Source organism: Panicum virgatum, chromosome 9N, assembly GCF_016808335.1.
Source record: "Panicum virgatum strain AP13 chromosome 9N, P.virgatum_v5, whole genome shotgun sequence".
NCBI lineage: Eukaryota > Viridiplantae > Streptophyta > Magnoliopsida > Poales > Poaceae > Panicum > Panicum virgatum.
The window spans coordinates 66,017,484-66,032,745 of record NC_053153.1 but is presented as its reverse complement, the minus strand read 5'-3'; the positions used below and the strand labels follow the sequence as shown (position 1 = coordinate 66,032,745).

Below are 15,262 nucleotides of genomic sequence, written 5' to 3'. Positions count from 1 at the left end.
GAAATGGTCTTAAGATAGATCACGGAACCATGGACTGGGCTTAGTCAATTCACAAATATCTGCTGCTAACTTGACAAGAATCCATCAACTCATCAAAAGTTTGAGATGAGCACTCCCTTCCCTTCCTCGCATCAAGGTTCCACTACCAGACTTGCGACGTGCACTATAAACGGTTGGTATCAAATGAGTTGCATTTAGTACCAACTTTTGACGATTTATCCAGATGCTTAAGTTAGCGATGAAAGATGGATAGATCATCTCGATTTAAACAGCGAGATCTTATGACGGGTGAGATCCAATTCACCAGTGCCGTGCATGCCCTTGGTCTCATACTCCGTCTCCATTCTGCCACGTAACCGACCCCAGGAGCGAAGAACACGCCGGCCGTAAGAAACGGTCGACGGCACTGGACCATACACGACCCCATCACTGGAACTACCCGATCTCATTTACATCAAAGTCGCCGATGGCTGCAATACATGGCGATCTTAAATTCTTAGTGCCATTGATTCATGACCTGCATTACGAAGCAGCACTGACAGCCAAGGGAAGAAAAAAAGAGAGAGAGAGGAAGAAACGGAACCTATCACCTCTGAACGACGGACGTAGCAGTACCCGTGCCACAAGTGCCCGTGCTCTCGTAGCTGCAGAGCTTATCGTCCCCGGACGGGTCCCTATCCCTGAATCCATCGTTACAAGGATGAAGCGGCCGACACGTCGTCTCCCCCCCCCCCCCCCCCCCCCCCCCTTGAAACACTGTCGCGGCATCCTTGTCGCATCGAACAATCAATGCGATCCCTTTGCCTTTCTCACTTCGGCTGTGTTTAGTTCTTTGCATATAAAAATTTTGTGTTGAAATTTTACTAATTTGAAGTACTAAATAAAGTCTATTTATAAAACTTTTTACATAGATGAATTGTAAATCGCGAGGCGAATCTAATGACGCTAATTAATCTATAATTAGCGGATGGTTACTGTAGCATCACTGTTGAAAATTATAGATTAAGTAGGCTCGTTAGATTCGTCTCGCGATTTGCAGTCTATCTATGCAAAAAACTTTGTAAATAGACTTTATTTAGTACTTTATTTAGTACCCATCCAACATTCGATGTGACTTTTTTTTTGTATTTACGGGATTTACGAGTAAAAATCTAAAACAAGGGCTTCAATTCTCCTGCTGAACTGAACATTCATTCAGCGAGAGGCCAATCGTTGCAGGCATACACTGAACTAAGCAGTCGAGACTGGGCTTTGGGCGATGTCCGGAGACATCCCTTCGGCGCTGCACATTCAGTGGGCGTGACCGGGACAGCTCACCGACGCCGGGGGGCCCTCGCCGCCCCGACAGATCACTTGGATTGTGTGGCATCCGCATCATTGATGGGGAGACCGAGCCCTACGGCGATATATTCCTCCTGTCCGGGCCTTCCTCGGCCGGGCACATCAGCACATCCATTCTCGCCCGCTGCGACGGCCGGCGGGGCAGCCGGGCAGGGCCGGGGGAGGGAGTGTCATCACCGAGCGGGCCCTCCCTGCCTGCTTGTCTGACCACGGCATCTCTCGCCTTTTTCGGGTTGGGCGATCGTCGTCGACGGCCGCGTTGATTGATGGAGAAAAAGGCTGTCGACTGCGACGCCGGACGACCGGGGCCCCGCCGCTGCCGGTGACGTCGCCGTCGGACGGCCACTGGAAAAGGGCCGCCGCACGACACCTCCTTTTCGGGGGCGCGTCGCGACGTGCAGTGAGGAGGCGGCCACCCCGGCTCCCCTGGCCGTATGGCGACGGGCGGGCGACGACGCCGGGGTGACAAGCGCTGGTCGCCGAGCGGCAAGCGCGGCAGCTGGGGCGGCAACGTGGGCAGCCGCGCGGCCGCTGGGCGCTGGCCGGCACGCCGCCGCTGCGTGTACTTGCGTGCCGGGAGAATGGTTCCGGCCTCATCCGAATCCAGAAAGTCTGATTGGTTGGCCCTGGCCCAGCGCATGCAAGTCTGTTTACTTGCAAGCTTATTTCAGCCAGACCACAAGAAGCATGCAATTGGTTGCATGAATGCGAGATTACAGCAGGCAAACTAGACCATGGTGGCATGCTTCCTGCACCACCGCGCGAGCCAAGCTGAGAAGCACCGAATGCATCTCGGGAGCCTGGCCCAGTATCGATGCAGGCATCCAATCACAGGCTGACTCGCCGATGCATTGCATCGGCGAGCCTGGATGAGCATCCGGCGACCTGGATGAGGCTGAATGCAGCCATCCAATCACCCCCTAAATGCTGGAGACCGACACAAGCAAAAAGGGAATACGCGGCGCGGAGCAGGATCACAAATTTTAACAGCAGTTTGGGAATGCTGCAACATGATTGACCTCTCTGCAGTGATGCATCTGCTTACACATCTTTAGATAAGCGTGGTGAGGTACCGACCCCTCTGCACCACGAAGGAAGTCGCTGAAACGTGAAGTTCTAGGTCCAAATAAGTTAGCAGGTCTGAGTGATACAGATGTATTACAGCTTATCAAAATTCCCCAGTTGTCATCGCCAAACCTTTCGAGGCAGTGCAAGCTCAAGTTAACTCAGTTTTGACTATATGGTCCTAGTGACTAGTATATGCTAAGAATTGGAATTATCCAAGCTTTCCGAGCTCCATCTTTTTCTTGATGGCACGATGACCATGGTAAACGAAAGAATCGACAATGCCAGCAACTGTGAAAATACCTGCAAAAGTGTAGATGGACAAGGGGTTGGCAATTTATGACTTTCGTTTATCATATGATTATGCATAGCTGCGAGTTATGACAAACCTCCAACAATAGCACATATGTTCGTCAGGAAGTGAAGGAGCGAAGTATTTTCTTCAGTAAAATCAACCTGTCAAGGAACAGTCAGACCAACTAATGAATTTAATGTAGAGGATGACATATACCTGTACAGATGGTGATCTTCGCATGTTATCTTGAAGAGACCAACATGATAAGAAAACTGGAGTGTCAATTCTAAGAAATAAATGCAGAGTATGCTTTTTGCTTTTAGAGCAAAAGGATGATTGAATGTCAAAAGTTGCAGGGTATCAATAGATGAACCACAACGAACAAAAGAGAAATGCTAGTCTGACAATATAAAATCACAGGGATATCCTTCATCACCTTAATTGGTGAAAATTCGTAGAAGAAATATACACCAGGTGGAGGCCTAGGATAGCCAATTGCCTCTCTGAAGTGCTCCGTTACAGAAAACTGCAAAAAGAAGGCAACTAATTAATCACAAGCCTAGGCTTCAGAAGTACAACTAGGCATGGAGAATGCTATTTACCTGATTTGAGTGAATCTTGCGTCCCCTAATATCCGTGTAGATCGTAGGAACAACCTGTACAAAAGAGATGGTTAGCAGGTTGAAGCAGGCAGGATCAATATCTTCATGTCCCCTGCAGCTTACATCTAAGGAATTGTATTCAAGAATATCGCCAGTAGTTACCAAAATTTTACCTTCACAAAATACTGGTACATCCCTGTTAACCCATTGGAGTTATCCTGTGTCCACTCAACTCTGAAATACTCGGCAAAATTAGGCATGGGAAAAGTTGTAGAGAAAAGTGAAATATAATTATGTTCTGAAATGTAGTCTAAATTCCAAAGCATACCCATCAAGAGGATTGACAACACCGGGGAACTCTTCCCCAAAGGACAGTTTGTTTATCTTGTGACTTATCTGTTTCCAGGAAAGCGGTCAATGGACAATTATCAGTTTATGGTTATAAACAAAATTATAATTCCTCCGATAAGGATAAAGAGAATTTAATTCTACTTGCATTGTAAGATTCAGGTTGGAGGTTCAACAGATCTTGCAGGAAGTTGAATGACTGCTCCAAGCTTTTCCCAGGGGCAAAGTGAAAGTTGCCAGCTACTTTATTCACATTTACAAATCCATGGATGTTACAACCTTCCCCTTGCTCATCTTTTAACCTTTGTACGAAGCCTTCTCTCTTGCACTGGAATGTGAAGAAACTAACTAGTTAAAAAGAAAACACAACAACAAAGTAAAACAAAAAATGTCTAAATGAATCAGGTGCATGCAGCAAAAAATCTTAGCTAAGTAAAAGAATGCAGTATGCATGAACAAATTAAGGTGGCTCACACATTTTTGTAGCTTTAAAGTTCAAAGAAAAAGAAATGAACACCAAGTACACATTTTAAAAAAGGTCATCAATAGTATACTGTAAAGAAATGAATACAGGCATGTGTAGAAACCATTCATTTGATAAGAATACGGGCTCCCTATGTACCAGAAAACCCAACTAAGGACTCGAGGACAAATCATGCATCACAATTCACAATAGAGTGCTGCACATACGAGTTTTGTTAAGACACATTTGATTGAACATGATTGTGCTACTTTCATAAAATTGGCCAAATTTAATAGAGCACATAGTACCTGATCAATTAATTCTACATTGGTGAAAGCCCATCCTTTCTTCCGATAGGCATCACGAACTTCTTCACAGGAGTTGCAACACTGATCATCTGACTGGTGAAGTTGCCAATGCAAATATTAGGGCTTCTTAGAGGATGCAATGAAATTTTAAAGGAGAAATCTGTTGGTGTTTATTAACTGAAGTGACAGAAGGACCATGGGATAAATAACATCAATGTGAAAAAAATGCATGTATCAAAATAAGTAGCATCAATGTAACAATGTCACAGACGTATACCTCCTCAGAACCATAACAGGATCCACAGTAAACCTCATTGTGGTCAAGCCTACCACCATGCTTCTGTAACGGTCTTTCAATCTATAGAAGATAGAAACCAGGACGGGGGGAAGGAGTTAGTTCAAGGAAGAATCATCCTGATATAGAAATATGCTGCTATTCCACATTTGACCATTAATGAAAGAAGATGACAGCCTCTTAGCACCACCAGCACCACCAGAATTTAAGAATACATTTTAAGCAGATCGTCCACCAGCCAACAGTTCTTTATTAAATATTAAAAGAGTATTTATACGGACCATGTGAGGTACCGAAATTTTATGAGAAAAAAAAATAACAATAACTAACATGATATCTCTTGGTACCTCTTCAAGGTCATAGAAAGCTCACTGAAAGAAAATTAAATATGAGGACATTGCTAACTTCATTAATAAACAAAACAAGAATCGCAAATGCTGCAATAAATCAAAATAGCAATCAAAAGGTAATGATAACAAATGCTGCACAATTTAGTACTAAAAGACATGGTACTTGCTAAAAGCAGGTCCAGATTTGCTTAAATCAGACCAACTTCACTCACATTCTAGTTAATGTTAAAAGTAAAATTATATACCTTAGGGGCACCAACTCCATCTTTTCTTGATTCAATTACATTACCAAGATGATCAATTCTTTTCTTTATTATGTCATGTTTCTGCAAAATGGATGTTTATCCCATCAAGAAACAGTTTATGCAGTAAAGCTTGGGAAACAATTTAGAATATGTAAAACAAAGCATAAAAGAGGAAACGGGCAAAATCAGTGCACATACTATATCATAATGTTGCTCTCCACTGACATCCATTGTATCAACAGCAACTAGAGAGCAAGGAAGGGCCGGGAATGTAACATCAAACTGCAAAACCAACCATGCATATTAAGAGTCAAAAAGAAAAGCAGCATCTTCACATACAGCAAAAGATGACATATGTTCTGCGCTGGGCCTCACCAAATTAGTAATTTGTAAATATCTCAACTAGCTGCCTACCAATTGTTCTTTCACATTTGAACTATATAAACTCTACAGATCTTTTGTTCACTAGTGTCAAGTTGTAATGTGCCAATAACTAACATGAAGACAATCTGAGCTAAACTTGAAGAAAATAATTCCAAATTTTACACTACTGATAGTTCATAGACTAAATTGAAGTTGATGAAAGATGGCAAAAGACATAAATTTTAGCATAACTAGATTTCGATGGCCTGCTTTCTAAATATGGTAAGTGCTACCAGAAAGTACAAGAAAATTGGAAGATTTGGGAGAGGAAACAACATTGCACTAACATTGATATGTAGTCTTTCCCCTCTTGAGGTATCAACAGTGAGCTTACTTTCTGTAGCAGAATATAGATACAGCCCTACAGGAAAATTATCATAACAGTAAGTTAAATTACAGTGCATGAAGTATTATCTAGATAAACAAAGAAAGGAACAAGCCCCATTGCGAGAGAAGGTACTTGCAGCATCTAACAAGTCAAAACGTTTCTCTTGATTTAGCATGAAAAATAGTAAGTATCATAGGTATGAATAAAGGTGAACATGCATAACATCATATAGCATTCGTGCTTGCAAAAACAAAGGCAACAGAAACTTAGCACACAAACACCAAAATGATGTAGCAATCCCTAACATCTTATGAAACCTAGTATGGAACTTCATTCAACAAAACTATTAATCCCATGGATGAAGAAATAACTTCACAGTACCAACTGAACAGAAAATCTATCTCACTGTTATTGTTAAATTCATACACTAACTTAAAAAACCAAATCACAACACAGAAGGGTATAAAATCATAGCCTATTCAGTCCTTGTTGACACCAAACTAGGATGCAGCATCAAAACTGAAACAAAACCACCATTACGTTGTTGCCAAATCAATACATGTATTTCACACTGGCCCCTATTACCAAATGTTTTCGACTTAGCTTCCATAGCCGAATTTCAATGTAAACAGGACAGCTAATTTTAATAACTACTGCTTCGAATTCACGTCATTGGTATGAAATGGGTCCAAAATGCATTACAGCACAAACTACTCTTGTTCGGCATCCGAACACATTCACTTTTGTACGCAAAGCCAGCGAGATGGTACGGGGAGATCAAAGCTGCGCCGCAGCTAGATAGGGCGAAATTAAAATGGATCTGGGGTGAAGATGTCAAGGGGGAGAAAAACGAGGGGGAATGATACGTACGGATCTCGGAGAAGAAGAGGAGGAGGATGGCGAGGGAGGAGAGGATGGTGATGAGGCCGCCGGAGAGGGTGCGGCTGTAGAAGTCCTCGTTCACCTTCGGGTAGGCGTCCAGGTTCCGAAGCTTGCTCCAGAGCTCCATCGCTTGAGCTCACGCCGCCGGCGAGACCACCGGAAACCTGGGACGAGGAGGAGATCTACGACGTCGGCGTGGCCGCCGCGAGAAATGGGGAGGGTATCTCTGGAATTTGTCGGACCGAGGGGGGCTAATCGGCGAGAAATGTTTGGATTCGTGTTGGCCTGTTGGGTGGGGTCCACTTGAAAGTGTGATAAGACAGGAGTCAGGAATTAGTAGCATTTTATTTGGGAATTTTCTCCAAACCTACTACTAGTTATATTTTATTTCAGCTCTCAAAACTCCAGAGTTCCTCAAACCAAACAGTCCCTGACGCATCAGTCTCCTTGTTGCGGTTCTGGTGTTCATACTGCTTTACGTGATCTATCTATAACCATGATTCATAGCTACAGCAAATCCAGAAACAAGTACAAACATCGATCCAAGTAATAAGAAAATTTCCCAAAATAAATGAGGAGTGACTGATCGAAATTTCATTTTTCAGCACAGGCATTCCATAGCACGAAGCCACGAATACATATAAATTACAAATATAGCATCCATTGTCCTATCACGTGCTGGTGAAAGAGATGCAGAATTCCATAATTCCATTACTTGTATAAAAACTCCAAAGAGATGAGAAGAATGAAGAAAATGGATCCCTCATATACTGATATAACCACAGGAATGTACATCTCTATATCCACGCATCTTTGAATTTAATTACCACCATATTACATTTACAACCGCAGACTTAAGGCGGCATAGCACTAGGCAGTAATCTACAATTCTTTCCTAGGCTTAATTTGAAACTTAAAAAATGGTCAAAGTAATTTATCCCTATTATTTCGACAAACATTTACACCCAGATGATTTAATTATCCATCTATAAATGACTGGTTATGTTCAATTCCAGAAATTAGAGCCACTAGTCTGACTGCACCGAATCTACTTCCACTCCTCATAATTTGTCTTAGCCTCATCAATTTTCTCTTTGAGAACCGTATAATCCTGCACCGAAACCTCTGAAAAGGTTTCAAGCTTCCCTAGGAATATCTCCAAACTTGATTGTAAATCTGTAGGCAGGTCACTCCTCTGGACTTCCCCCATTTCGCCATTTAACCTTCCACTATGGGTTAATGAGAAAGTCAGCTTTGAACTACCACGTCGCTTCTCTTGGTGTGGTATAGAGCGGTTTACATCTGCGGCAAGGCTTTTAATGGCATCCTCCAAGTCCTTGGTTGGTAAGTGATCCAATAAGTCCATCCAGCTCTCACAAGTTTTAAATATGGGCGCAACAGCATACTTGGTTATTGGATCAGCTTCAACCTTCTTTTTCCTGGAACTCTTCCTCCTCCTCTGTAGTGACTTCACACACTTGAGTAGCCACGAATTTAGGCTATTCAAATATGCTCTGTGGGATGATATCCATTTCTGGAAGTTTGAACATAATGTGCTTAGCTCAACCTGGAGGAGCAGACTGGCTTGTAACTGTGATTCTGACCGAATTGAGACCTTCATGCTGCCACTGTTGCATACTAGCTTAATAATCTCATGTTGATGCCGGTGACACTCGAGCATTGTTGGCCACATCCGAGTTAAGCTGCAAATGAGACAAATATTGTGTTCATTCAACAAAGATACCATAAAAAAGGATTACCAAATGTGAACATGATGAATGCACTAAATAAATGCTAAATCAGATATTGCAAGCATCATTACATGAAAATTTTTGGTCCACCATGTAATCATAACTAGTATTTCATCTATTAAGTTAGACTTGAGTGACCAGGAGGACCAGGCCAGAGCATAGCCCAATTTCATTCAGGTCATAATTACTTACTGTATCATTTATTAATGTAGATCAGAACACCAGAACCAGGCCAGTTTCATTCAGGCCACACAGTGAGACTTCTCATTTTTTCCATTAGGTCCAGACCATAGCCTAAGTGCGTAAATCAGTTTCAGAACTGATCACAACTATACTGGAGCCAAAAGGGTTATCCGGTCTACATTAAAGTGCCAATTGAATTGTAGTTCAGTCAAAACTGAAGGGATAAATATACCTTCCAATCAATTCCTCTAGCTGTGGTTGAAGCTCTTTGTCCCTTAGATCCTCGATGTTCTTCGAAATCATGTCTATTCTCTGAATGGCAACTAAAATTCTGGAGTGCAAATCCTTTACAACAGCACGGGTTTTGTCAATACTCATTTGGCTTTCTCCTCTTGATTCCTGGTGTCTTAGTTGCCTACATTTCTCATCATACTGCCTGCAAATTGCACTACTCGCCTGGAGGAATGGAAAAGAAAAACTGTCAGATCAACATATTTTGGCTATCTAAAGCAAAAAAAAAAGGTTCTAGAATGTACAACAATTATCTCGTTGTAACGAGATAAAATTAAGTTGAACACTGTAGGAGGTATGGGGTAGTGTGCACTGCATGATACGGCCATATCGCTTTGTAAAGCAGGTTTCCAGGGCAGTCACAGTCATGTATAGCCACCATATAATAGTGTGCACGTGTGGCAGCACTTAGTTCAAATACATGCTGTGCATCAGTATGGTCTATTTGTTCCGCCTTCTAGTCATCTCAAAATTGGCAACTTAACCGCCTGTTCGGCTGAACGGATCAGCTGCGGCTGAATTACTGTGGCTACAGTAATTCGTCTCACAAGAAATCTCCAGCGCCAGCGGCTGGGCTGGCTGGAGCTGGCCAGCCCAGCCAGCCGAACAGGGGCTAAGTCATAGAACAGATGCTGAAAAAAGAGGCTTTTTACCTTAACTTCATCATAAAGCTTTCTCTCCCATGCATACAACCTGTCCAGTGTGGACGCGTGACTGCCAGCATTCATGTATACGCCACTAAAGATATTTCCAGTGAGACCATCAGTGTCATCTTTTGTTGTTGTCCCAAGAGGATTTCTAGATGAAGAAGAAAGTGAAGACATTGATCTATGCCAGGTAAGGTACTTCACTTCAGCCTGAGGAGGAGCTGCATTACAACATGAGGCATTATACGTCATTGTGGACAAGAACACAAGCCGTACTATTGCTCATCGCACAAGGTATAAGTTAACTACTCCCTCCAAAATTGCATTAGTTGTTTCAACTTCAACTAAACTATATGGTGGACCAAAAAGTGACCACATGACAATGAGATCTCTATAGTTGTTCTCTAAAGTTAAACTACCTCAAACACATCAGTGCAGTTAATGAGCAAAGCTATATGCCAGGGTGATAAATATTGCATTGGATCAAAATAACAATATATTGTGCTACAATAATTTACAGGTGCTTGTGTTACAAGAATGAAAAAGAACTGTAATAATTACTAGATAAGAGCAAAATAACTTACGTTGAGGAACAGGGACTTCCTCTCTGCAACAAGCAAATAATTTTGCAAAAAAACCTGATGCAGTTGATCCAGGTGCTGCATCAAAATATCAAGATAAACCCAATAGTAAGTAAACTAGAACAGATGGAGTGACAAAAAATAATGGCCACTAGCAAAGTTTTAGCTGTGGCAACAGATAAATAGTGAAATTTCATATCATTGTGTGTGTTCATCCCAAAACCTTTCTAGTTCCTATCTTCATTTGAAGCAAAACTTGAATGCATGTGTTATGGAACAGTAATGTAAACCTACTAAGATATAACCTTTTTCTTCTGGAAGTAAAGGGCGGAAATTGACTTTATCTGCTTCAAGCATCCTCGGAACTTCTTTTCCAGAATCAGATGCCTTGATAAATAAGACCTCAATCTCCTTCATGCATGAGTTTAAATCTTTCACTACATTCCTTACATCACGAAAAGTTTCCTTTGATTTCCCATTCATAGGGAGAGCAGCAGTCGAAGATGAAACTTCTTTCACAGGGCTTGCCAAAGGAGTTTCATCACTTTCATACATGCTAATGTCCAGTACCCTGGTGTCATCTTTTGGTCTTACAGTCTGAGAATCAACTCCAGTGTCATCTTTTGGTCTTTCATTTTGAGAATCAACTCTCATGCCATCTTCCAACCTTTCAGTCTGAGAATCAACTCTCATGTTATCTTTTGGTCTTTCAGTATGAGAATCAACTCTTATGCTATCTCTAGGTCTTTCAGTCTGAGAATCAACTCTTATGCCATCTCTAGGTGTTTCAGCCTGAGAATCAACTCCCATGCCATCTTTTGGTCCTGCGGTCTCAGAACCAATCGTTTCTGAAGTTAACTCATCAGTAGGATGCTGCACAGGTGACTGACCTGTTGCAGTATATCCAACAGGTGTGTCATTGCGATTCTTGAACACACGTACTAAAGATTCAGATGTTGGATTGTCAAAATCATCTTCTGACAATGCAAGATCATCCTCTCCACCATTCATAGGAGACTTCTCAACATCTTTGAGATCTGAAGCTTTCTCCTCTCCTAGGTGCCTAGTTATAAAATCAGAATGAGCAGGAGACTTCTCCACTTCCTCTTCAAGCTCTGGGATTCCTTCCTTCTCACAAAGACGCCTGATATCATCGGAATTCTCAAATTCATGAACAAGTTCCTTCTCATCATGAAATGAGATCTGGCTCTCAACAGGTTGAAACAGGCCAAAGTAGTCCCATGGTGGTGTACCGGGCGGAGCTTCAAATGTGGAACTATCATCCAGATCATGGATAGCTTGTCTACGCACAGGGGATGATGTTTGCAGAGTGGCTCTTACAGGTTCAAGCAACTTCTCCTGGACAGTTGTCACTGCGCTCCCCCCAGCTTTCATATGGTTGACATGGAAACGTCCTGAAGATAAAGGTGATGGAACTGGGGAGAAAGAGTCACTAGCATGATGTGAAAGGGATGGGGAAAGGTTCAACGATTTCTGCCTCATGGTAGGAAGCTCTGGAGTAGCAGATGTTGATGTGAATAGGGACGAATCCGTTGGCACTTCAGGCTCCATGAATTTTCTCAGGGCAAATCCTGTGTGCCTAAGTGACTGAATATAAGCGAAATGAGCAGCTGCAAAAGCACATCTTCCATCAAGAGCTTCTCTGACAAACCGTTTTCTTTCCTGACACAAGACAAGAGCCTTGTCATCTTCGCTCTTTGATCGCGAGCCCATTGCCAGTGCACCACACCACCACCCTCAATGACTAACAAAAATTACAGGTCAATGCAAAGCCTCGGCCATGCACTGTAGATCTATGCTAGTATTGAGGGAAGCTGATCTGTAGGGGAGATCACCCAGGCAGTATACCTTTGTGCCTGCACTAAAGTAGTAAAGAATTTTGCTATTAGATTGTATCCAATAATTGAGTAAAGCTGCCATTTAAGAAAATTAAGCTGACGTTTCCCCAGATATTTTGTATACCCATTAAAGTACATTCTGGGGAAATGGAAATTGCACGAACTAAATGCCTATTGCCTAAATGTTGTAAAATTAAGTTCAATGTATAATGCACAAACTGGTCACATCAAAATCTAACACTATAATCAGTGATACCATATATCATAAACAAGTGACCTGCACAGCTCAGGTCGTAAATTTCATGTTTTTATGCTTAGAAACAAATTTGGAAGGTGAAACTCACGTAACTGAAAATAGCTTCCTAGATCATAGGACCACACTGATATGTAACGGAAAACTGGAGAAATAGGCACATACTAAAAACAGAACAAACAACCGGGTGTTCCATTTTTGGGAATTTCTTCAGTCGTCTCAAACTTAAAACATAATCCACGGAGAAATCCAAGTGGTGTAACAGACAATCCCATCCACTACACAAATCAGTTTTATGCCCAAGTGTACCCGCTCCAACCGACAACAGGTTTGGCCGTATTCGGGAATCTAAAATGCGTCATCCGAATCCTTCACTAGCAACGGCCTAATCTCAACTCAGATAATTCCAGGCACACTGAATTCACCAACGAGCGTTGCAGGAACCCAACCCTCAAGAGATTGGGACTACACAAGCTCGGATTGCACCAAGGGCAGTACCGACCAAGGGTTCCGGTGATGAAGTACACGCCTAGAACCACAAGCGGCGCTGTGCTGGAGCTTTACCAGCCATCCGACGGGTGAGCAAAATAGATTCAGATATAAAACGGATTCAGAAACTGCAGTGCCCACAGCGCAATTACGCAATTCCTCGCACGCGGAACCAATCATCCACATCCACCCTACTTTCCACGGATATCCTAGTAGAACACCCACTGGTACCCTAACTGGACCCATTAGTATTGCCAAGTAAATCAGGAAACGAAGTAGCTAAGTCATCAACGCCGCGTACTACAAGCCCAGACGAAGAACCGCCAGCTGGAGAGCAGAAAGATTCGATTTTCCGCTCGCATCCACCACCACGACCACGACTCCTCCCTCAAACCGCCCGCCACCGCGGAGCGCGCGGCCGCGGCTCCCCGATTCCCCTCGAAACGCGGAGCGAACCGCCCGACGAGGAGGCAGAACCTGGGAGAGTCCGAGAGAGAGAGAGAGAGAATAGTCACCTCGCTGGACCCTCTGGTAGAGCTCGGCGCCGGGCTCCCGGCGTCCCGCAGCTGGACGGGGGGAAGAAGAAGAAGACGACGAAGAAGATCGCCGCTGGCCCGCTGGCCGTCTCTCGTCGGGGTGGGGTGGCGAGGACGGGACGGGAGACGGGAGAGTCAGTAGCGAGAGAGGGAGTGAGGGACTAGAGAGGAGAAGGTTCGAAGACGGTGGGCAGGGTGCGGGGCGCCGACTGCTGCGAACACCACTAGCGGAAGGATGGAGCGGGCGGATGCGTGTGTGCGTGTGTGCGTGGGGATTCGTGTCGCGGCTTGCGGGCTCGCGGAGGCGGGGGATGGGGGGGGGCTCGGTGTCAGGTCGCTGCCACGCGGGGCCCGCCCGCCCTGGGCTCGCAGGTTGGCTGGTGCGCGTCACCGCGAGGTGGCCGCTAGCACGACCGGGTGGCCGCTAGCCGGTGGTAGAAGGAACGAGCCGAAAGGGGGTGGAGCGGCTGGCGTTTCGTTGGCTTCTTTCGCCTCCTTCCCCGAATCCCCGTTCTCTCCCGGGGGGCGCCGGCACGGTGGGCTGCCATTTTCGCCCCACGGCTCGCGCTACGGGCTAGGACCAGGGTTTAATTATCCGACAGGTGACCGGTAACCGCCGGCCTCCGGTTCCGGTATACCGGTCCGGTTTGGCCGGTTACCGGTCGGAACCGGTCAAATCCAAATTTGAATTCAAACTTCCCAGTTCAACCGGTTTATACCGGTATACCGGCCGGTTATACCGGTATACCGGCCGGTTTGGCTGGTAACCGGCCGGTTTGGCTGGTAACCGGCCGGTTTGACTGGTAACCGGTCAAATTCAATTTTTTTTTGGTTTAAATTCAAATGCCCGCAAAGTATACTAAATAAATATTTGTATAACATATTTTAGTCTAAATGAACCCTCCAACTCTCTTTTGTACTACTTTTACATTGTATTTGTATATTTTTGTATGCACGTTTTTTTAACTTCAAATCCCCGCAAACTATACTAAATGAACGAATTTTTGAGAAAATTTAACACCATTAGATTCATCACACCTTGAAATATTTTTAGGAATTTTTTGGGAATTTTTCATTTTTTTGAATTCAAATTTAAATTTTGAATTTGGACCGGTTTCATACCGGACCAAACCGGAACCGGTCCGGACCGGTTTGACCGGTAACCGGTCAAACCGGACCGGTTACCGACGGTTTGGTTAACCCTGGCTAGGACTAGGGGGGTGTTTGTTTCCACTTATAAACGGATTCTCCAAAATAATCAAGAATCCCATCCAAACACCTAACTTAATTTTCGCTTACCTAGGATGCCGCTTATTTGAGAAGCGCAGAATACACATTAACTTCGCTTTCCTTCAACGCGACATCGGAGAAGCGTACCTGAGAATCGAGCGCTTTTTCCTCGACTACCCCCGCCTCTGCCCGTCCATAGCTCACCCCCGCATCCTATCCTCCCGACGGCATCGTCCGTCCCTGCTGTGGATCCGCGCCGGCGCCTCCTACCCTCCCCGCGCATGAGCTGCGCCGCCGCCCCTGCAGCACCCCTGCCCGGATCTGCGCCGCCGCCCTGCAAGCCGGCCCGATGGAAGCAACGCCTGGCGCCCCTACAGGCCCCCTCGCGTATCTGTGCCGCCACACCTGCAGGCCCCCAACGCAAGCAGCGTCCGGCACCCCTGCATGCTCCCTCCCTCTCTGCTTTTCCTCCCTCTCTTGCTTTTTACTCCCTGAAT

The 15,262-nt window shown here is 44.5% G+C and overlaps 2 protein-coding genes across 2 annotated transcripts; both read right to left on the bottom strand.

The window, feature by feature from the left end:
- Nucleotides 1-2,334: 2,334 nt before the first annotated feature.
- On the bottom strand, nucleotides 2,335-7,221 carry LOC120691185 (endoplasmic reticulum-Golgi intermediate compartment protein 3-like). Its single transcript, XM_039974194.1, has 13 exons — nucleotides 6,934-7,221; nucleotides 6,023-6,096; nucleotides 5,511-5,594; nucleotides 5,313-5,393; nucleotides 4,700-4,780; nucleotides 4,423-4,515; nucleotides 3,800-3,979; nucleotides 3,632-3,699; nucleotides 3,477-3,537; nucleotides 3,304-3,357; nucleotides 3,138-3,227; nucleotides 2,796-2,862; nucleotides 2,335-2,709 (listed from the first exon to the last, which is right to left on the bottom strand). Exons 1-13 carry the CDS (start codon nucleotides 7,070-7,072, stop codon nucleotides 2,618-2,620), a joined length of 1,164 nt encoding a protein of 387 aa, XP_039830128.1. The 5' UTR covers nucleotides 7,073-7,221; the 3' UTR covers nucleotides 2,335-2,617.
- A 468-nt stretch (nucleotides 7,222-7,689) lies between these two features.
- Nucleotides 7,690-13,755, bottom strand: LOC120689200 (protein ROLLING AND ERECT LEAF 2-like). The gene is made up of 6 exons (XM_039971516.1): nucleotides 13,515-13,755; nucleotides 10,704-12,280; nucleotides 10,402-10,476; nucleotides 9,824-10,038; nucleotides 9,112-9,335; nucleotides 7,690-8,648 (listed from the first exon to the last, which is right to left on the bottom strand). Exons 2-6 carry the CDS (start codon nucleotides 12,130-12,132, stop codon nucleotides 7,994-7,996), a joined length of 2,598 nt encoding a protein of 865 aa, XP_039827450.1. The 5' UTR covers nucleotides 12,133-12,280; nucleotides 13,515-13,755; the 3' UTR covers nucleotides 7,690-7,993.
- Between the last annotated feature and the right edge of the window lie 1,507 nt (nucleotides 13,756-15,262).

Excerpts from the sequence above, each read along its gene's own strand:
- LOC120691185 (XM_039974194.1), bottom strand. The coding sequence starts at position 7,072 with ATGGAGCTCTGGAGCAAGCTTCGGAACCTGGACGCCTACCCGAAGGTG. Across the intron at positions 5,394-5,510 it reads GAGAGCAACATTATGATATA|AAACATGACATAATAAAGAA; the intron begins GTATGTGCACTG and ends TCCATTTTGCAG. Across the intron at positions 2,863-3,137 it reads ACGAATTTTCACCAATTAAG|GTTGATTTTACTGAAGAAAA; the intron begins GTGATGAAGGAT and ends GTTCCTTGACAG.
- LOC120689200 (XM_039971516.1), bottom strand. The coding sequence starts at position 12,132 with ATGGGCTCGCGATCAAAGAGCGAAGATGACAAGGCTCTTGTCTTGTGT. Across the intron at positions 10,039-10,401 it reads GGAAGTCCCTGTTCCTCAAC|CTCCTCCTCAGGCTGAAGTG; the intron begins GTAAGTTATTTT and ends GTTGTAATGCAG. Across the intron at positions 8,649-9,111 it reads CTAGAGGAATTGATTGGAAG|CTTAACTCGGATGTGGCCAA; the intron begins GTATATTTATCC and ends TCTCATTTGCAG.